This window comes from Denticeps clupeoides, chromosome 9 (genome assembly GCF_900700375.1).
Source record: "Denticeps clupeoides chromosome 9, fDenClu1.1, whole genome shotgun sequence".
NCBI lineage: Eukaryota > Metazoa > Chordata > Actinopteri > Clupeiformes > Denticipitidae > Denticeps > Denticeps clupeoides.
Genome location: NC_041715.1, coordinates 5,890,182 through 5,912,355, shown reverse-complemented (window position 1 = coordinate 5,912,355; position 22,174 = coordinate 5,890,182). Strand labels below are relative to the sequence as shown.

The 22,174-nt window shown below is 45.2% G+C and overlaps 1 protein-coding gene across 7 annotated transcripts in view; it reads right to left on the bottom strand.

Moving 5' to 3' along the window:
- kalrna (kalirin RhoGEF kinase a) overlaps positions 1–22,174 on the bottom strand; it is a 129,287-nt gene that overhangs the window by 12,698 nt on the left and 94,415 nt on the right. For 4 of the 7 annotated variants that reach the window (XM_028990304.1, XM_028990305.1, XM_028990306.1 and 1 more), the window contains exons 23-37: positions 21,919–22,101; positions 21,610–21,728; positions 21,299–21,365; positions 20,974–21,083; positions 20,676–20,745; positions 20,311–20,400; positions 19,659–19,751; positions 18,903–19,014; positions 18,634–18,824; positions 17,691–17,792; positions 17,436–17,578; positions 16,853–16,955; positions 9,992–10,238; positions 1,279–1,541; positions 501–635 (exon numbers count right to left, since the gene is read on the bottom strand). In XM_028990304.1, coding sequence (XP_028846137.1) covers positions 501–635; positions 1,279–1,541; positions 9,992–10,238; positions 16,853–16,955; positions 17,436–17,578; positions 17,691–17,792; positions 18,634–18,824; positions 18,903–19,014; positions 19,659–19,751; positions 20,311–20,400; positions 20,676–20,745; positions 20,974–21,083; positions 21,299–21,365; positions 21,610–21,728; positions 21,919–22,101 — 2,028 coding nt within the window. Of the gene's footprint in view, positions 1–500; positions 636–1,278; positions 1,542–6,677; positions 6,878–9,991; positions 10,239–14,813; positions 14,864–14,962; positions 15,025–16,852; positions 16,956–17,435; positions 17,579–17,690; positions 17,793–18,633; positions 18,825–18,902; positions 19,015–19,658; positions 19,752–20,310; positions 20,401–20,675; positions 20,746–20,973; positions 21,084–21,298; positions 21,366–21,609; positions 21,729–21,918; positions 22,102–22,174 lie in introns of those variants that run through there. The other 3 variants (XM_028990307.1, XM_028990309.1, XM_028990308.1) reach the window with 3 other exon arrangements.

Below are 22,174 nucleotides of genomic sequence, written 5' to 3'. Positions count from 1 at the left end.
CGGTAACGTTCAGGGGAGCCTGGGCGTCTCACGCAACGCTGGTCTGTGGTCGCTGGGCGGGGAGCTTCCTGTTGTACAGGTTGGGATAATCATAGGCCACCACAGCCAAACTGGTCAGACTGGTGAGGCCGATTTGTCCCCCAAATAAAATTTACGAACACCATGAAAACAATTTTGAATGGGTAATAATTGTACCGTTGTGTTCAAATGGATATGACCAGAATTTAACAATTTCCAGCAATTTTTCTGTCTGGCAAAAGTGAAAGCAGCAAAAGGGAGAAGAATGAGACAGAAAACAGGCAAAGCTTAGACATAGACAGAGCTTTGGGCCAAAAGAAGGTGTGTGTGTGTGTGTGTGTGTGTGTGTGTGTGTGTGTGTGCGAGTTCTGTGGTCAGGTGGAAATTAAATATGAGCCTGTCCTGAGTGATTAAGAGCAGATGAAACGACTGCCCCTCTTTTGAAAGAAGAAGGAAAAAAACAACTCCTCTGCCTATTCTACCTTCTCCTCTTGAGATGAGGGGTCTTTGATTATCTTCATCGGGGGCGGCAGGGGCGTGTGAGACTCGTCCTCAGGCTCCTCCTCCCCGCCGCTCTGCATGCCCGAGGACGGCTTGGAAAGGACCTCCTTTCTCCTCTGAAAGAGAGAATGTGTGAGTGAGAGCGAGGTTTAATGTGCTCCATTGTGGTGGGGTTCACACAACTTGCCCCCTCGCCACAGTGCGTCTTTGTGTCTCCACACTAAGCCGCGCACAGTTCTGGGGTGCAGGAAGTCTCCGCAGCGCTAATCATTTCTGTCTGATCGGCCCAGGAATCACTTTCCGCAGGAGCTCCACAGTGCCCGTGCTGTTGATGAAGGGGGTAGTTCCTCTGGGCACAATAATGAAAAATTCTTTTTCTGGAGCTTTAATGCCATTATGCATATCATTTTGGGAGCTTTTATGCATACCTACAAAAAGAGAATCAACTTTGCACAGCTACTGTTACTTGATTTATTTTTAATAGCCAATGTGCATCACACCCGCTGCATACGTGGTGTAAAGTATTAAATAATGTAAATGCGTCAATAAAAAAAGGGACTTTGTTCTTCAACTGTTCCAGGGACACTGGTTGTTAAAAAGCAACCAGGAGAGGTGCACCAACTATCAAGAAACTTGGGACCTGAATGAGGGCTAGAGTGCAGGGCAAAGCGGAGATTAGATAACGGGTCGCGCTCGTTCCTGAGGGACCTGTAAAAAGCGCTCGGGCCTTGTTCATCCCAACTGCCACATTCTCCTCACCTCTTCGGCCACGTCATCCTGGATGGCAGGCTGGTCCAGGTCGATGCTCTTGCGCCGCTCGCCCTTCTTCTGCTTGTTGGGGATCTTCTTGACGCTGCTGCCGTGGCTGAGGCGTCGCACCGGGCTGGTGAGCCACTTCTTCAGGGTGTTGCCCGAGCGCTTTGGCCCTGGCGAGCTGGTCTGGATGGAGCTGAGCGACGCCTGCGGCTGGAGGTTGGCCACAGACTCCGTCTTCATCCCTGACTCCGAGACTGCGTAGTTTTCTGGAGAACAAAGAATGCATAAGCTCTGACTCTGATCTGCAGGATTAGGATGATTGTTGCAGTTAAATCCATGATGAAATGCTGGCTTCCAGTGATTCACTGCTTTTGGTAGTTTCTAAGTTGTGACATTACCTGAACCCACAATCCCATTGTACAATGATGACTAACTGGTAGGTTGTAGTTCCAGTCTTACCCAACTGAACAACTGAAAACCAGCAAAAGCAAAGCCCAACAGAAAGTAAGGTGACCTTTGACCTTCTACAAAAGACATTGCCTCGTTTGGCATTTTGATGATGTCCCATAAATGTTCAGTAATGCACTAAGCGTCCATGTCAGGACAGAAGTATTTCAGCACAAGGCAAAGGTCATCAACCATTGTCATTTTCTATTGACCGTTCCCGAACCATGTCAGCAAAATATACAATACAAAATTCTGACTGAAATGTTGCATATGCTCAGATATGAAATTTAACAAACCAGTGGAGAGGCTGAGGGGGGGGGAAAAAAAAACAAAAAAAAACAACCTTAGTTCCAAAGATGATTTTATCTGACAACTTGCAGAAAAGGCACTTATGCAGCCCATCAAGCTGACAAAAGGACATGTTCCCAGAAAAACACCAGACACCAGTGAGGACAAATGTGGCTTTTAAAGTGGCAAAAAGCAGGCGAGCCAACGGATGCTGTTATCAGAGATGTGGGAGACGTCGGCCGCAGAAAACAAAAAGCGGGAGGTCAGCGCCGACACTCACTCCCACACCACCAGTTCCCGGCAATCGGAAAAATATTTGCGATTTGACATTCATGACCAGCTTCGGTTTCTAAAAGTTTGCATTTTTATAATGCTTTTGATAAAACCTTAAGATTACATACCATAGGGCGCACTATAACTGGCTGAAACTAAAAAAAATATATATTTTTTTTTACTCACACTGCATTGTTCTGACATTTGAAGGGGGGGAAATCACTTACTTTTTCACGAAAGCAATACAAAGACAAAAACAGACCGCGGCACATTAACAAAAGTAGCAACAAACCATTATTAACTCTTATTTGGTTTTTCAAATGATTTGGCAAATTGCAGACAAAAGATGAGCTTCTGTGCACAGTTCTAAGTGTCCTCTGGTATATTTCATAATGTAAAATGTGAAATGATAAGAATTGGGAATTTGCATAGCCAGAACCCCAGGTCTGGGTGGGGATTTACATTTACGGCATTTCTCCGACGCCCTTATCCGGAGCGTCTTACAATCAGTAGTTACAGGGACAGTCCCCCTGGGAGCAATTTAGGCTTAAGTGTCTTGCTCAGGGACACAGTGGTAAGTAAGTGGGGTTTGAACCTGGGTCTTCTGGTTCACAGGCGAGTGTGTGGCCCACTAGGCCTCCGCCACCCTGGGATAAGCGAAAGACTCTCCAGCCCGGCTCTGTGTTGGATGAATCATTAAAAGAAACAGCCTTGTGAAAATCATGTGAATGGCAGTAGTTAGGCATTTATAAACACAAGCGCACAACCGTGCTATCGGAGCACGGCCACAATCTGCCCCCGTGGGTAAACACCGCGGGAGAGCGAGGAGGGGGGATTTAAAGGAAGAGAGGCATGCTGAAGCCACCAAGCAGGTAACCCAACTCCATGGCCGATGGCAGGACTGAATCAAACGGCCCTTTCACGGGTAGGCTCTTTAGCCGCGGGCGGCTCCTGCACGGGTCTCCGTGACGACAGTGGTTTTATTGGGGCTCGTGTGAGCCTCCTTCTCTTCTCGCCCCTCCCCCTCCACACTCCTCCAGTCGGCGTGGGCGTCTGACAGTGACCTCTGGCTCACTGGGCCGGGCGCTGCGTCTGCGGAGGCGCACATGACGGCCTCCTGAGCGGGAGCTTGGAGAGCCGGGAGTCGCTGACGACAGCAGGGTGGGTGTCGGAAAGAGTGGTCACGCAGCAGTGTCATTAGCCGCTCCTCTGTGTACACACACTCAGTCAGACACCCGGCCATTAACTGGGGCTCATTAGCCGCCACACTGCCCTAAACAGAGGGCTGAAAGAAGAAAAAAAAAAAAAAAAAGCGAAACGGCACCGCCCCCCCTCCATTGAAATCCCCCTTAAAATCACATGACTGTTTACGCTGAAAAAACAACCACCACTTCTGCTTTTACTTGAAGGCTTTCAAGGAACCATGGAAACACAGAGTCAAGAATCGGTGACAAAAAGAACTCCAAAGACGTGGGGAGGCATTAAAAGCAAAACAGTAATGTCTTCCATAGACCACGCGCACGCCCCTTTTTGGACTGGGGGACCTCGGCTTACAGAATGGGAAATGGCCCATAAACCCCGCTGTCCTCTGCGGTTCTTCTCCATGCAGTTGTGGTCAGACATTCTAAGTACATTGAGATCCCCCTCTCATTTTCCACCCCGTTGTCAAGGTACAAGATGTGGTGTGGGTAGTCACCAAAAACGGAAGAGGAGGAGCTATCTACCCACCCAGCCCTTTTTTGTTGCCGTGTAAGTCTTTCTGATACCCAGAAAGTGAGCTTAAGCGACGTATTTACAAAGTTTTAAATGGGAGGAGCCTGTAGGCATGACTGACAGCTCGCAGGCACCAGGCGTACTCCTGTCAATAAGTCACACACCCACGCCTAGCGGATCTACATACGTCAATCCTAACACCCCTTGTCCACATTTCATTGGAAGCCACAAACTACATGTCAGGGACATGTCAGGAGTGGTAGTAGCCTAGTGGGTAACACACTCGCCTATGAACCAGAAGACCCAGGTTCAAATCCCACTCACTACCATTGTGTCCCTGAGCAAGACACTTAACCCTGAGTGTCTCCAGGGGGACTGTCCCTGTAACTACTGATTGTAAGTCGCTCTGGAAAATGGCGTCTGATAAATGCTGTAAATATAAAATGTAAATGCCCACTACCAATGTAAATTTGCAGATTATCAGCATTATAAGAATGCGACATCAATGAACATGTCCCAAGCACGAACTTGTTTGCATGCCCAGTAAAAATAGGGCCCTAAATACACAACTGAACAGTTTTAAATGTTTGACATTCTGGAAATGTTACTATTTTGAGAGCGACATGTTGATTTAGTTCAATGTGTCACTGTTTTGGACACCTCTGGCCTTGACTCTTCCAATTCTTCCCAGCCGCCATGGATACAGGTAACGCCGCTCAGCAACAGCAGTTAAAATGCCAGAGAGAGCGTCTCTGTCAACTGTCCATCCGTTAACCTTCCTGGACATGCGGCCCACATAGCCACCTCATATACCGAGAAGCAGGACAATCTACAGCAGACATTTACTGCTTTACGCCGTTAAACTGTCCACAAAGACGCTGCTTTTGTTTTTCACGAGGTGACACTGTGCCGTAAAATAAGCGGTTTTGCAGGTGTTGTGTAAACTTGCAAAATCTTATCAGCGTCAACACAGACGAGCAGGAAGGGGCAAAGGAGAAACTAGTCTTTCTGCCGTGGCTGCGATCCACTTTCACTCTTCGCAGAAAGTGACGCCCTTTATCACACGAGAACAAATAAGAAAAAAAAAACTCCATTGTGTCCAGAGTAACAGACACTTGAAAAGAACCTGAAAGAGATGTGATTGTCATTGTGAAACAGCGCAGCACACGGTGGCACAACAAAATGTGTCCTCCGCTTTTAACCGTCACCCTTGGTGAGCAGTGGGCGGCCATGACAGGTGCCGGGGGAGCAGCGTGTGGGGACGGTGCTTTGCTCAGCGGCACCTTGGCGGAACGGGATTCGAACTGGCGACCTTCTGATTATGGGGGCCGCTTCCTTAACCGCTAGGCCACCACTGTCCTTAAAATGTGTCCTCTGCTTTTAACCGTCACCCTTGGTGTGCAGTGGGCAGCCATGACAGGTTCGGGAGTCGATTACGAGGCCGATTCCTTACCTGGTGGGGAAACCACTGTCCTGTGACTCTTCTGGACAATAAGGACGCCCCAACACCCGCACTATTCTGCAGCCATATTGGTAAAACTTACTTTATTTAGGGTTTTATCATGTCTAGGTGGCAACAGAAATCATGCAATAGTAATCCCTGACTCAGTCAAGCCTTACATGGTCTTAAAAAGTCGAGCTTGAGAGGTGTGAAAAGTTTTTCCTTCCATTTCCTGCCACTGTAAAGCAGACTGTTGCCTTGTGGGAGGACGGCGATGGGGTATGTGGATAAAACCTCCATGTCTAGCATTTAGGACTCGTCCCACATATTTCTCATTAGGACTCTTTCTGGATCCTTCGCGGCGTGTCGTGCATAAAACTAATCCGCTTATCTTTGTTTCCCCACGACACGATTTTTTCTGATTAAAAGCACAAGTCCGAGCCTGCCGGATGGATATCATCTAGGCAGGAGAACAAGTGCGCTCTGCAGGGGCAAGTTTCACTTCCTCATTAACCAATCGGAGGCAGCGAACCATGCCGGAATTCGCTATTCCACTCATGTCTTCAGACGCTTTGAACACCTCCGCCGTGCGAGATTTCGAATCTCAGACTCACAGCCCTCACCATTACCTTCTCCCTGAGAGGAGGCTTCAAAGGGGGCTGCAATAACGGAGCAGGCCACAATTGGATTTGGTGCCAAATTGGTCATGAAACTTGCAGCCTCATGCAAATTCTTCATCTATCGTACCATCTGTCTCCAGAAGAATCCAAGAGCGTGACTCATCGGACAGGGTCCGAATTCATTCACTACCCGGAATGCCAGTCGGAATGCGGCCCCGCAACATTGGCACATTCTCGCACGCGGCGCCCTCGCAGCGACCTGACGCGCAGCATTCTCGCATTGTCCCATCGACCGCGGGCACGTTCGCCGGTGTAAGCACTGCTCCCGACAGCCGTCCAACTCTTTTATTAGACATTACCGACCACTCGTCCTGCGTTAATGGATAATAAGTGTGCACTTTGGCTCGTGTTCATGCGGCGAGGGACCACTCCAGGGACCATCACAGCAAGGAAAGAGGGAAAAACAAGAAGAACCGCAGGGCCGATACAGCCTGATGTTATCAACGAGAAGACCACCACTAAAATATTAACAAATAATAATAATAATAATAATAATAATAATAATAATAATAATAGTACAGTTAATTGATCTGGACAGCCAGGTAGAGGCTCAGACGCACCTGCCACACTGCAGCAGCAGCAGCAGCAGTGCGCGGCAATCCAGCCGCAACAGGAGCGCCAGCGCCTGCCGCTCGCCATCCTCCTCCTCCTCCGCCTCCCCCTGCGGCTAACTGCTCATGGTCCTGGGAGTCGAGCACGTCCACGTCCACGCAGCACATGCACTCGAACACACACATGCACGCACGCTGCCCCGACGCCGGGCCAGAGCGACTGAGTGAAGCTGCTACAAGTGCACGCCGCTCCAGCCTCCTCCTGCGCCGGGGGGGCGGAGCAGAGGTGGAGACGGGGGAGGAGCCTCTACGGAGAGCAGATTACAGAGGAGAGGGAGTCGTGTTTCGCTGGCCCACCAGCCAGCCCCACCCGTCCCCGCTACCGAGGAGTCACAGACAACTGGGGCTGTGTAGATGGGTGACGAGGCTGGACAAAGACACGCTGATTGACTTGATCTTTTTTCACATTAGTATTATATTATATCACACGTGCATATATATATATATCCTAGTGCATGTTTTCATAACTTAATAAAAAAACGTTCTTCAAATCATTCTGCATCTTCAAATCAGGCATTTTTAACTAAATTATGAAAAAATATTTTTATTCACATTGGTATACTTCTGCTCCCTTGGAAAAAAACAACAACAATGAAGTACATGTTCACCATACATTGAAGGATAACGTTTCGCTATGAAATCGCAGCCTGTTGTTATGAGGAGTCAGTGTGAATGTGTGGGATGGATTTGACAGCAGCGCAGTTTTCTCGATGTGTGGGTTGGAGTTAGAGAGAAAGAAAGAAAGAAAGAAAAGCTGTAGTGATCTTTCCAAAACTAAAATATTCAGAAAATAACATCAGCAACCAGCCAGAGTTCTTTTTGATGGTAAATTTCCAAGGTATGAGAAATTACTTCCTGGATCTGCAGTCAGGTGAAAATATTCAAATAAAAAAAAAAAATAAAAAAAAGACCACATCCTACAATGTTCCACCAACCAAAAATACACCCTTATATAAATACCCTGGTCTCCATGCATCTGCTTTTCACTTCATGCTGAAAGCACGCTGAGCCACGGCATGTTTGGTACAGGTCATTGTGCGCCCGAGGAAGTGACTTGTCCCCAACAGAGTCCCAGAAGTGACAGGATGAGAGACAACCCAGATAGATCCAATAAAAAATACAACAGAGCCAGGAGCCGCAGTGTCCTACTTTTCTGCGCACACAAGGGCAGCCAGCCCACGGACGAACTTGTTTAGTCTTCTCCTTCTTGTTCTTCTCCTTGCTATGTCCAGACCCAAACTCCACTCTTAAAGCAGCTTATCGGCGCAAAATAAAGAGGAAATGAGCGGTCTCTATAATTACCCTACTTTCAACGGCAGTCGCAATCCAAGCCCCGAGTCTGGGCTGACTCAAAGAGCCGCAACACAGTGTAAAAATAACGATGACGCCTTCTGCCTCAGCTATTTGCTTATGTGGGCATCCTGAAAAATGGAAATGGTGCATAATGATGTTATATGGTGCTGCATTAGGGCTGTGTTTTGCATTCCGTGAGCTGTACAGGTTGCAAATCAACGTGACCCCGGAAAGTCCATCTGAGACCAATATTACATAAATGCAGCACTGGAAGGAAGACCTTCCACTAATAATACCCAGAAATCATGGCGCCAGATGAATGGGGGTGCAATTTGGGGGGTCACAGGCAATAATTTTCTTTTCACAGAAAATAGGTACATTCTAAACCAGCATCTGTGTAAGTAAGCAAATACTTCATCTCCTAAAATAACATTGAGAGGAGCCATTAAAAGATATTTCAGAGGAGCAAGCTTTCCAACGAAGACACTCTAGGAAGGCCAAAAAAGCTGGAAAGCACGCACCAAAAATAAACACGAACCTTTCCGATTGGCCATATTGCCCCTTCCACGCCCGATAACAAGCTTTAAAGAGGGCAAATGACACTCGTAATTGGGGTTTGAACCTGTGACTTTTTGTCCCTTTCATTGACGAGTGTCCTACCCACCCAGATACAATGCATGGAGCATTATCCCACTTTCACGTCTCCGCAGCACACTAGCAAACATAGAAATGAATAATGCAAAGAAATCAGGAAAAAAGGGGACGGAGGAAGTTGCCAAGGACAAAGGCCCTGAGATGGCAATGAACAGCCAGGGATTTCTCCACACAACTCCCCCCTCCACTGACACAAAACACAGCAAGTGTTAAGAACGGCAACAAAGACACTGTTTGTTGGCCTTAACCGGGGGGGAGATGAATGCATATATTTAAATGGTTTGTAATCATAACGCTGACGATGCAATTATCATTATGTTTCAAAAAGCCACTTAAACGAATCGTAGTGCTAGTACTGGTAAATCAAAAAAATATATCTAAATGTATATTTGAGTCTGATTTAAAAAGTCACGTCATTTGCTCTGTGTCTAACTTAGCAGTCCGGGACTTATAAAGTAAAAAAAAAAAAAAAAACGGAATTGATGCACCACAATGCATTGTTCATTCATAATATGCATTATGCAAATAATGCAAATCAGTGAAGCATCGTAACACTGCAAGTTGTTTTTCTGGCTGACATCAAAACTCTACCGACACAATCGGCATGAAACGGGCTTACTTGTACAGAGTGAATCAGATCACAGCACCGGGGCAGCGTACTAACTGCTGTCCATTAGCACCCTCATTAACGAACCTCGGCACTCGAGGCTGTGAAGAGGCTCTTCTGTCGGCACTGAGAAAACAGGGCCGCCAGTGGGGGTCTGTGACGTCTGTCGGGCCACTTCCAGCCCTTTTCATCAACTGGCAGGACGCCTGAGTGCTCAAGAGACGCGGTTTGATAAAACAAGCAAAATGTCAAGAGTCTCTTGTTTTTATTTATTTATTGGTTTATTTTTATAAGGAACCTTTTTTTTTTTTTTTTTTTAAGGTCAAACAGCTTGGCCGAGTTAAAAGCCCAGTATTGTTGAACATCGCCCTCTAGGGGAAGACTGCAGACAGGCCCAGCAGGAACACTGATGGCTGGTCGTAAGAGTCTGTGACCAGAACTGAGTAGTCTAACCCCTAAAGACAAGCTAAACCTTCCTTCTGAGTGGTTTTTGGCATCTCATGAAAAGGAGCATACATTTTTTTTCCAAAAGACCTGCAGTCCTCACCCAAAGGTAATGAATGATTACCAAAAATGAATGACACTTTCATAGTTTTACTTTTGTGTCAACACTTTGGTTCCAAAATGGTTTCAAAAAGCATAATGGACAGACAGATTTGGGAGGATTTTCTCTACAATCACCCAGACGTGGTGCTGGACGGGTCCTTACCTTTGCCCGAGGGGAAGAAACACTCCATCTCGACGCTGCTCCGGGAATGGGAGACGCACAAAGCGCTGCTGGGCACCAGACCCTCCTGGGGGGGGCTGCGGTCCGTGGTCCGCACCAGGCACCAGCCGGGCCGGTCGCTGGGCCTCTCCAGCAGCTCCACGGTCTGCCCTGTCTGGATGCTGAGCTCGCTGCCACAGCTCGCCGCAAAGTCCTGGAGGACCACCGTAAGCTCGCAGCCTCCCGACAGCTAAAGTAAAGGAACAAAATAAAGCAGGAATGGTCAGATTTGCAACAAATGTTCCTACAAGGCTGCAAAGAGACTATTATCTGAGTATCAGACACTGACATTATCCTGTACTGTATTATCCTGTAACCCCTGTTCAAGGGTTAATACATTTTAATACATTTGTATTAGATACACATGAGGAACAAAATATGTGCCATATATTCAATATATATATTGAAGATCTGGGATATTTGAAGGTTTATGAATCATGTTGTGTGTAATATAATAATAACGGGGGGAAATGGCGGAAACATGAGACTAATTACAGCCATATACGATTGCTGACTAATGTTCCAAGACGCTCCGGATGATAGCACGCAGATGACGAGGTGTCATCGGAAGGCCATGCGCCACGATTCTGGGAAGAGTGTGGGTGTGACTGTGCAGATAAACTCCAACAACAGTGAAACACTTTACTGTAACAAACTTCGGCCTTGGCTTTGACTGTGAATGTCACTATTGAACTGGCACTCAGTTATGGCATATTAGTCACGTTCAGACCAAAATGTGAGTTGTTTATATATATATATATATATATATATATATATATATACACACACACACACACACACACACACACACACACACACACACACACACACACACACACACACACACACCTCACATTTTGGTCTGAACGTGACTAATATGCCATAACTGAGTATATATATATATATTTATATATATATATAAAAAAATGCCCTGGAGGAAAAGAATGGAAGTATGTAAAACATTCTACTTCATCTTTTGACAGAAATAGGTTTGCTGTCAGGGGCTTCCATAAAACACTGTGGATCTTTGACAGTCCAAACATGCCCTCAACCTCTCCAGACCACCCATCCACTTTCTGGAACTCTAACGGTGGTCTGCTGAACCCGAGCGTGATTCTTATCTGACACGCAGAGCGCATCACCTCCAAGACACCGGGGCTCTCTGAGGTTCTGCACAGACCGCTGGCGTGCTGATGGAACAATGGGAGCACTATGTCAACAGAAGGCCACGTTATGCTGAGATCCCGGCAGATAATCAATGTTGACAAGTGTAGTGAAAAGGCGTCATTGATCCGGAGCTCCTCTCTTGCAGTCTTACAGTAACGGGCTCCGGACCTTTTTAAACAAATGAAAGGTGCTGTAAAGAAAATTGATTGAATTATTAACTTGCTGGATTTGTCGTATATTTAAAAAAAAAAAAAAAAACGGTTACTGGCCATCTTCCTCTTGGTCGGGCATGTATGGTATGGTACATTTACATTTACAGCATTTACCAGATGGCCTTATCCAGAGTGATTTACAATCAGTAGTTACAGGGACAGTCCCCCCCTGGAGACACTTAGGGACACAATGGTAGTAAGTGGGATTTGAACATGGGCCTTCTGGTTAATAGGCGAGTGTGTTACCCACTAGGCTACTGCCACCCTACATGACGAGGCTTAAGAGTGGAGGCGTGGCCTAAGAACATTATCTACGTAGTAGGTAGTATATACAAATGGTCTATGCCAATGTTGGTCCTATATAAACAGCGTGTACTTAATTGCATTGTCTGGCACATGTTGCGCAAGGGGCTGTGGAATCCATCAAGCCCGGCGGTTCAGACGGCCCCGCCCCGCGTCTTCCTCCCCACCTGCTTTCACTTACAACCCACTACTCTTTCATGATGTCAGCGCCTCGGGGAGGGACCGGGCGCGCAGGATCCATAGCGCACGGCGCCGGCGTAACAGGGCGCGTGGGCGTGTGCAATAGTCCGACGGCTGCGCTTTCTTCTCGCACAGCGGGGACTCGGCGGTCCTCAAGTGCAATTCCAGTAAACGACAACAACAACAACGAGGAGACAGGAGAACAGCACGCTCCTACGCATCTCCCAGGTGACGTGTAAGCAAAACACACAAAGCTCATGCCCTACACACAAACCGAGTAGAGCAAATATTTGATCATGGATACAGACTATGTGTTACGAAGAGTCGAGATTCCTTGGAATGAAATGAATGTAACCTTCTGGATAATTAAACAGTGATTTAATTAAAGCTTCACAATGGCGCAGAAGTAATTAAAGTGACAACATTAAACCCTGCACAATTAAGGTCGGCCCAGTGGAGCCTGTGGAAAAGAATGGAGATGAAAATCCCAGCACACTCAATGCGAAGGAGCTGTATTGAGCTGTGGGTGATGCGTTTAGGAGCATAATTCCATTCGAGAGCCAAACGATGCTATTTAATACCCCAAAAGAAGTGTGTCAGACTGGCTTTTTCTGGGTTTTCACATATCCATTAATCGGTCTGTCTTTTTTTAAGACAGTCGGCATCCTTGGTTTCTCGAGACAAATTTCCTGGAAAATGAAGGCTACAGAAGACACAATCGCTCAAGGCAATGCATTATAGTGATTCCGTAAAATGCACAAAAAAATGATGATGTCTAATGTTGCCTAAAACATCACAGATTACCATCTTACTTTATAAATCTGAGATTGGCCCTGTGTTATTAACAAAAATTATGATACTAGGCTTTTGAAGCCAGAACAAACACGTCCAAAAACGTAAAGCACTAACATAATATTCAGAGACTGATGGAAAAAAAGTTCAAAGTGATCCAAACAAATCACATCATACATGAAGAAAATATACCTTCTAATACTGAAACATATTCAAAAAGATTTAAAATTCTTTGTCTCAATATTCCAGTAATGTTGCAGGGCGCGCAACTGGATCAGGCAGGAATGAAAATGAGACGGGGTAAGCGCGTCTGCCTTTAAATGACACCAGTTGAAATATGGCTTTTTGCAGCAGGAAATCGGGGAAGTGCCAGGACTTTTCCAGCGCCGCCGAGAAGGGCATTCAAACAGTCTTTAAGAAAACCTGCTATGTTATGAGACAGGTTTTTAATTATTCCAGAGTAATTAATCATTTCACTGCACTTCAGTCTTATACTGTAAATAGGTCAGGCATCTTGGGGCTTGTTACATTTTGAAGGTTAGCTCTCTGGAGTGGTGTCCTGTACAGTAGGCAACTGATCAAAAACAGGAAATGCATGCAGAATAAATGCACTCTGGACTGCATATTATAGACTTTTCTCGTGCATTAGTAGAAAGAAAAGTGAAAATGAGTGCTTTCACACTTTTTGCTACAGAAGGAAAAATCAGAGCTGCCGCAGCGGTGCTGGGAACTAATCCCCTAGGCGGCGGGGGGATCCGGAGTCTAATTAGATTTCAGTCCTCCGCCCTCGCGGCTTTGTCCGTGAAATGTCAGCCGTGGTCGGGTTTAGCCAGGCGTGGGCCGGTGCAACAGATGTACGCGGGCACACCTGCCCACCCGGAGTGCGCATGGCGGTATCGGGTCACCCTGAGCGGGCTGGCGAGGTCGAGTTGCTAAGTGACTCGAGGGGCAACTGTAAAGGTACCTGCAGCACACACTGCCTAGATTAAAGGCTGGAGACTGGCCTTGTACTTTGTTTTATAACAGTAGATAGCAGAAAGTAGTCTATAGTTAGGGGGGGGGGAGCCCATATATAGCACACCTGCTGAGCAATAACAGAGACGGCTCATTATTTTAATGTTTATTTATGTTTGCAACATATTCAATGATTTTTTTGTATGGTTGATAAGCTGGTGTGTGTGTGTGTGTGTGTGTGTGTGTGTGTGTGTGTGTGTGTGTGTGTGTGTGTATATATATATATATATATATATATATATATATATATATATAAAATAGAGGAATGCTGTAGGTCAGGAGCATTCTCCCTGCATCCTTTAAACCTTTTCAGAACAGTGCACAATGGATGCAGAAATACAATCACTGCATCCCGAACGATGTTGCAAGAGTCCAGAAACATGGCAATTGATTATTTATGATATTAATGGTGCCAATACCACTTGGAAAAGCATTTCCACAATTCGACTGGATAAAAACTGCACTTAGCTATTATTAAACTGCATTTAATCAGTGTTCAGCGCCTAATGCCTTGGCTCAGGTATTATCTGATTAATGCAAACAATACAGGAGCAGCACCATGCAGCACCACAGCCATTTTGACCTTGTTCTGACGTGTGCGGGCCGCCCATGACAAACTGCACGTCACTTCTTCAGTCGAATGATGAGAAAAAAAAAAAAAAAAAAAAAGGCCCTTAAAAAATAAAATAAAAAGTAAACCAGCGTGACGGTGGGTTGGTTGCTCCGGTTCAGGAAACAGCCACCCGTTAGCGCGAGTGCTCCCTCCAGCATTATCTCATTCAGAGCACTTTAATGGCCTGTTTCCTGTCCCGGCTCCCAACCCAGTCCGTTTAACCATTAATCCGCCTCTCAGTCCAGACACTCAAAACAGAAAGTCTGGGGAAAGAGAGAGGAAAAAAAAAAAAAAACTGCCAGCAACTTTTCAGTGTCAATGCAGCAGATTTTGTCATATGCAAAAAAAAAAAAAAAAGAAATTTTTATTTGATTTTCTGTTTGACGCTTTACATTTTCTACCACAAGGTGCGGCTTGTTGAGCTATTTTAAGCATGAAGCTAAAAATGCTACATATTTGATATTGGCTTGCAGCTCGTACAAACCTGGACGCAACGGATGCAAACATCTGCGCTGACAGCTTTACTCAATGTGGCCAGACTGGCCCAGTAATGGAACATAAGACATCACCAAACCCCTCCCCGGCGACGCTCGAGTAACCCGTGTGGAGAGAAGCGTAATCCCCTTTACTTACGCGGCTGCTGCCTTTGAAAAGTTTAAAGCTCATCCACTTTGGCATGGTGGCTCTTCCTTCTCCCTCCTTCTCTCTCGCTCTCCCTCTTGGCAAGCTGAGGGCGCTCAAAAATAACCTGCACCCAATTGGCTGGGGCAGCAGGTTGGTGCACACACGCACACACACACGCACACACACTCGAACACACACTGCAGGCTGGACTCTGAAGGCGCCGATCACCTGCAGTGTCAGGTTGTAGTGTGTGCCTGTGTGTGTGTGTGTGTGTGTGTGCGTGTTTGTGAGCGAGGGGGAATGAGCGGCTCATGCAAACCCCACTGTTCTGTATGATTAGTGTGTCTGTGCGTGTGTGTATATGAGAGAGAGAAGCCACGTCTCTCCTCGGGAGCACGAGGACAGTCTTGTGACTTCAGGATGCAGGGAGAATAGGTTCATTATGAGACGCCAGTTCTGAAACCCTAATAGATTTGATTGGACACACACATACATATACACACGCACGCTCTCTCTCTCCTTCACAGCCCAGCATATTAAAAGGTGGAGGGGAAATTGAGAAATTAAAGACAACAGACCATATTAAACAGCTGTCGACAATGGCACATAAACAGTATTAAAAAAAAAAAGCTGGGAGATGACGCAAAGTCAAATCACAAGGCGTTCGTGTCTGCAGAGCGCCCACCCCCAGTCGAGCTTGTACAATAAAACTTCACCGTAGAAGAAAAGTGGAAACTAAGTCCACTTCCTTACCCACAACGCCACCACTGTCTGTCACTGATTATATCTCCATACTTTCCTGATTTTAAAAAATTAAATCAATCTTTTGTCATTTGTTTCGGGGTCTTATGGTCACACAGCCTGGGTTAATGAATGACGGGTCTGGAGGTGCTTCACTACCCTCGGTACCATACAATATACAATAACAGCCACAATAATTCTGACATTCTTTATACAAATATCAGGAAAATATGCAAAAACAAATTTACTACGCCAGTTACAGACCAGAAAAAAATTAAATCTACTTTTCAAAAGCAAGAATACAGAAAAATAAAAGACCCACAAGATGCCAAGCGAAGGGAAAACTCCACCCGCCGTCTCTACAAGGCAGCAAACGCCTTTTATTAAAATCCACATCATACGCCCACAAAGGATTTTTCTCCCTCTAAAGTTACAAACATCAGAACTGAACACAAGAATTATAGCTTTCCCAGCAGCCCATTCATCACAGGCATAACAAGGCCACATCAAAACAAGGGTCGGAGCCCATGTGTCCGTGAACATGCAGAATGGTTCAATTGTCTTTTTTTTCCCCTCTGATCTAGTGACACGTGAATCCCAGTGGTGGCATCACGGCTCATTCAGAGCCTGGAGATTTCCTTCTTAGATGCATAATGAAACAACTGACCCTCAGCTCCCTGCGCCACCATGAAAGGAGCAGCAAAGTCATCTCAGAGATAAGACTATGCACAGCCAATATTATAAGAAAGTTCATTCTTACTCTGAATTCATAAGGTCTTTCATAGTCCCTGTGAGGCCACAAGCCTGCACACAGCCTGAAGATACTTTTCATTTCACATGATTGGCATTTTGAGTCCACTCTGAACTTAAGGAATCATCATTGGAGCCAAACGGATAATGCCAATGCAGAGCCCCTGCTCTACACAATAAGAAGGGAGGGAAACCCTGTTTGTGTTTTACCCGCACACCATAACTTTCTTTCAAACCTTCTACTTAATCTGACTTTACAAGATGCCACCAATAATATAGTTGTGAAAAATTCAGTAATGCATTTTGTATAGTTAAAGCAAGAATAAAATTTCCTGACTTAGTCGACTTAGTTCTGACACAGTTGCAAAGCATGATGGGCAATGTAGTTTTCAAAAAGCAGGAAGCTACCTTGTCACTATCCACGGTGTTCTGTGATGTTCTGGAAGCAATGGAAATGGTGTCTGGCTGGCTGCTTCCATCACCCTGGCTGTCACCATCGTCACCAGCGTCCCTGAAGGTGTAATGAGGTGTAATCTGAGAAACGTGCCTGAAATTCTCAAGAGTCCGGCTACATTAGCACAGAGTCAGTATTTTTACAGAGCTGGACAAAATACTTTGAAGATTGGCTGAATACTGAATCCACAGTTGTAAAAAATGCAATGTATTCTGCTGCATAAATAATATATTCTGAATTCTTTCTGAAAACACATAAATACATTAAATGCACATGTTTATATTTCTTTCCCTATAGAAATACTTCACTGCTGAATTTGTCAATTATAAGCATAAATATATATAAAATATCAACACGGATGTTATTTATTTATTATTGATTGTTCACCTTCCGATTATGCTTCCTTGCCTGCTAGGCCACCACTTAATATGTCACCACTTTGTTTAGGTGACGTTTTAATGAACATGTTCCCCTAATATAATTATGTGAATTTCCTGTCCTTTGGTAAATAAGAGGACCAGTGTAGAAAAATATCACCTCTTGCTGTTGTTTCGGGGCTTGGCTGGGGTTTTGGGCATATGAATTGGCTCCTTTAGCGCCCCCTTCAGGTGGATTATCCTCTCCTGGATCACCTCCCGAATGTTCTTGATCCACTCCTGCTTGGCCTCGATGCTGGACGCCTGTGGTCGGGGTGGTCATGCCATATTAACAAATAAAACTTTCCGTTGCATTTATACCGCACAGTGGGGCATTTAAGACACAGTTTCCATGTTTCAAGTGTAATGGCTGTACCTTGAGGACAGTCTTGTTGTCAGAGGAGGGGGTTCTTCCAGCCCAGAGAGCAAATTTACAGGGGTCTCCTTCAATGTGCTCCGTCACACCCAGCTCTGACGTCTGACAACAAATTACAAATTAATTAATTCAAACACTTTACACAATGGCAAAAGCTATTATACTATAATCCCATGTAGAATTAATGATTATACTAAAAATAATAAATTGTTAACGTCAGTATAAAATCAGCCTGTAAATGAGAAAATAATTGAGAAGTGGACAGCTTTTTTCCCTGAGGACAGCTGCTGCAGGCCAGATCATTCATAATTGATGCTTGTTGAGGGCCCTTAAAAAGCCTGTTCCAGCTCCACACCTGGCCAGCTCCAGCAAACACGCTTAACACACACACACACACACACATCTGCAGCAGTTTTAATCACCCTGTCATAACCCTGACATGTGCATGAATAAGCTCATGACAGACACACATCAGCAACAAGGTCACAGAGGCCTAGCGGTTAAGGAAGCGGCCCCGTAATCAGAAGGTTGCTGGTTTGAATCCCAAGGTGCCACTGAGTAAAGTTGTGACACCTTGTGCTGTGCCTCAGTGTTTCACAATGACAATCATTTCACTTTAAGTACACTACCCATTAGCATTTAGTTTGCTAAGTTAGCATGTTTTCAAGCTATTTTTGTTGCTCTCTCCGTTGCAAGTAGTGCACTTTTAAAAAACTAGATGTAACTAAGTGCACTGTGAATATTCATCCATGTGCTTAAGTGCCCATCATAATGTATGCACACACACACAAGGGTCAAATACACTGGAGCTTCACTGTGAAATATAAACTTAATATAGTCACAGCTGCAAGATTATTTCCTTAATTAAGATGGCCACTTTATTGTGCATCATAATTCAAGAGTCAGTGGTCTGCCATGCAAAAAGAGTCAAATCCCTTCCTACCAGTAGTTTGCTCTTGTAGGCGTATTTAGTGCGTCCCGCCGAGTCCTTGATCTCCTTGCTGAAAACGAGGGAAATCTCGAACAAAAAGAGGTGACGGTCCCGGCCTTTCCTGATAAGGGATTTGGGATCCCACACCTGGAAGGTGTCCTGCAGGATAAGCTCCCCTTGGACGTCCAGGTTCTCATCAAATCCTAAAAGAGAGGGTATTCATTTGCAGGCATACACCATGGCCTGAGTCGGCACTCTAAAGTGAGGTTTTCTTGCGATACCTTCCAGCATGCTGACATGCATGGCATCGTTGGCCCTCTTCGGGACGCTCAGCATGACCTCTAGACCGTCCTTAATCTCCCCTTTACCCTCTTCACAACAAGCCAACAGCTCCTAAGAGAGAGAAAGCCAGTATCAGATGTTAATACCTCATAATTATTCATGATTTTTTTGCCATTCAAAGGGATTTTCAATTTCATACAACAAACAGCAAATACACATTTTCAAAGAACATTTGAGTAGATTTAGATAGTATCTGTTGCCAGGATCCACCTGAACCACATTTTCACTGAGACATCAAAGCAATCAGGCATGTAATAAATGCCATTAATGTAAACGGAAGCAAATATTTGTGTTATTAATTATTTTATACAAGGGTGTGATTCAAAGCTGTTTTCACACACAACTTCTGATCCCGAGGTGTGCCCAACATCAGAGTCCTCTCATCTGTGACGTCTGTAGGGCAGCTCAGATGGTTCAGGCTCAGAGCTGTACGACTCCTCGTGTCATGTTGAATGAATAAGGCGCCAACGCCGGATTAATATTGTGCAGACCATAACCCAAAAAATATTTTAAGTAAAATCTAATGGGAATTCATTAGAGAGGAAGCCGCTGCAAAAATCTGTGTAAACACGACAGGCTCAGAGGGAGTGAAAAGAAGTAAAAGGAGAGGTGGGGGGAAGAAGTAGGAGGAATGCTTTGATCCTGGCTTTTCTTTTTTTTTCATGCCCCAAAGAACCAATGGGATGATCACCTACCTTCAGAAGGAGCTGATACTTGGTGATTCTCTGCACAGGCTTGATAAGGTAGGAGGAGATGGAATTGGCCAACGCATGCCTCTGCTGGATCTCCTGCAGATGACATTTGGTTACAAAAACAGAGTGTTCCATGCCGATAAATGCCATATGATTTTCAAGCAATGCTAAAATGGAAAGAAATGGTTTATTTGAGACTTTGTCTGGTCGCTACTGCCCTCTGCAGGATGAAAGAAAACTAAAACTGGACACATATATCCCAGCTACCAGGGGGAGTTAAGAGCTTCGATTTTTGGTTAGTGGTATGTTGACCACAATTTGAGAACCAAAGCACAGTCTAGTTTTATTGTTATTTTTGAATGGGATCAACAAAGCACAAGGACTATTGAAAAGAATGTGACATTGGGTGTCTAAAGATAGAAAGTAATAAACTAAAACTGACATTGAGCAAAAAAAGAAGTCCAAACTCCATTTTATTATGCATAGTGGCACAAATTTGGGTGTCTCCGAAACATTAAGGATACGCATCCTTGGAGGAATCAAATGACACATCCTCCGTTGGGATATGAAGACATGGCATCCTCCTGGTAAAAATCCCTCCTTGACTTTGAGAGACACCCATGGGACACAGACTGCTGCACTGAGTTTTACTTACATCAAAAAAGCTTCCAGCATGTTCCAGGATGAGCTGGCTCGAGTCTGGCTTGTTTTTACAGTAGCTGACGTACATGTTGAATTTATCCGCCTGGAAATACATTGTGACATTTTATGCACTACGAAACACCATGCGTCATTTATGTTAAAATGAATCGCTTCCAGGATGCTTTGTAAGTATACAAATCCCAAATTAGAGCAAACTCTGCAACAATCTTCAACAGTGCCAGGTGCACTTGGTTTGTATATTATTACACATTCCCTGCAATTATGTATGCATTGTGGCAAAATATTTCTCCGTTGAAATGCTAATTCGCCACAATTAAACACACAGCACGTTAGTGGAATTGGATCACAAAATCTTACCCATGTGACGAAACAATGGCCCACGTCCTCGGGTAGCTGCTCGTAATTAACCAGCTCTTTAAGGAAAATACTGGAGTAGGAAATTAAAAAGAGCAAAATGTAAATAAGTCGTAACTGCCGCCTTGATTAATTAGCATATCATCTGAGAAACGTTACAATTTACATGCATTTGCATGCCCAGTGGACACAGAGAGGGGAATTAACATGTTCCTTATATCTGCAACAATAAAATGAGCGACTGCGTCTACGTCTAGATCCTCCTTTCTGAAGCAAGATGTGGAGAGAGAGAGCGTCGTACTTGCTATGGAAGTCGTAGATCTCCTGAATATTCCCGAAAATGATGTGCTCCTTGTTGACAATTCCCGGCGGGATCTCCTCCACTCCACTCGTCATCTCCCACAGGTAGGTCTGCACAGTGTGAGACATTAGGGCTCCGTGTCAGTCCTGCGTAATGACTTTATTCAGGAGCCTAATCAGCCTCCAGGATTCATTATGGCAGCAGGGCTTTGTGTTTAGCGAGTGCACAAGTGTTCGCGTTAATTAAGCAAGAATGAGCAAGATCGGGCCCTTGTGGTTGTGTATGTTTGCGCAAGTCAAGCTGTGAAGTGGGAGGTCTGTCTCACTTCTAAGCATTCGTGTAAATCCCTGACGTAGGTCTTTTCCGTCTGCAGGAGCTCGGCCATGATGAACCTGGAACAGCAGACGTGTTGTCATTCGGATACAATTTTTTCCACACCAGGCCAAATATTTTCCAAATAAATTAAATGTGTTTATTTACATAATCTAGTTGTACAAAGTTATGTAATTCCAAGTTTTGTAATTGGAATATATTGATATATCTAGAATGTATTGACCGATGAGATTTGTACCCCCTTTTTTTTTTTGCACTGAAGACAAACATAGAGAAAAAAACGGATTGGGATGTGCCACTCACTCTTTCTTCCTGGCGGACTTCCTTTTCTCCTCATTGACCTCGTTGTTGGGGTCGGGCAATTTCACCTCGGTGTGTGTCAGGCTGGCTGGAATGATGTCCAGCTCCAGGTCCTTATTATCCTAATGGGTACCAGGGAGTGTTTCGATTAGCTTAGTACAGAAAGGGCCTCGGCCATGACCATTTCCAGCTGGAATAATATGTTGGAATGTAGAAAACGTGCTTGAATTTAAAAGACCAAGCAGCAGGGAGCGCCATTTCACTCCCGGCGATCAGGCCGAGAGACTTTCTAGGAAGGGTGACGCCACTGACCTCGGCGCTGATTCCCAGGGCCTGCTCCAGGCTGCAGCGGTACTTCCCCACGCGCAGGGAGAAGTCGCGGTAGCGCCTGTCCACCGTGCTCACCCACTTCTTCAGCTCGGACGCATGCATGTGGCCCTTCTCCACAAAGCCGTCGGCCAGCTGGATCAGCAGCTTGACTTTGTCCTTGGTTTGCTGGGGAGGACGATGAGGTAGTTTGGTGATGACTAAAGGTTTATCCTTTGTCGTAATATCCGATTGTACGTCC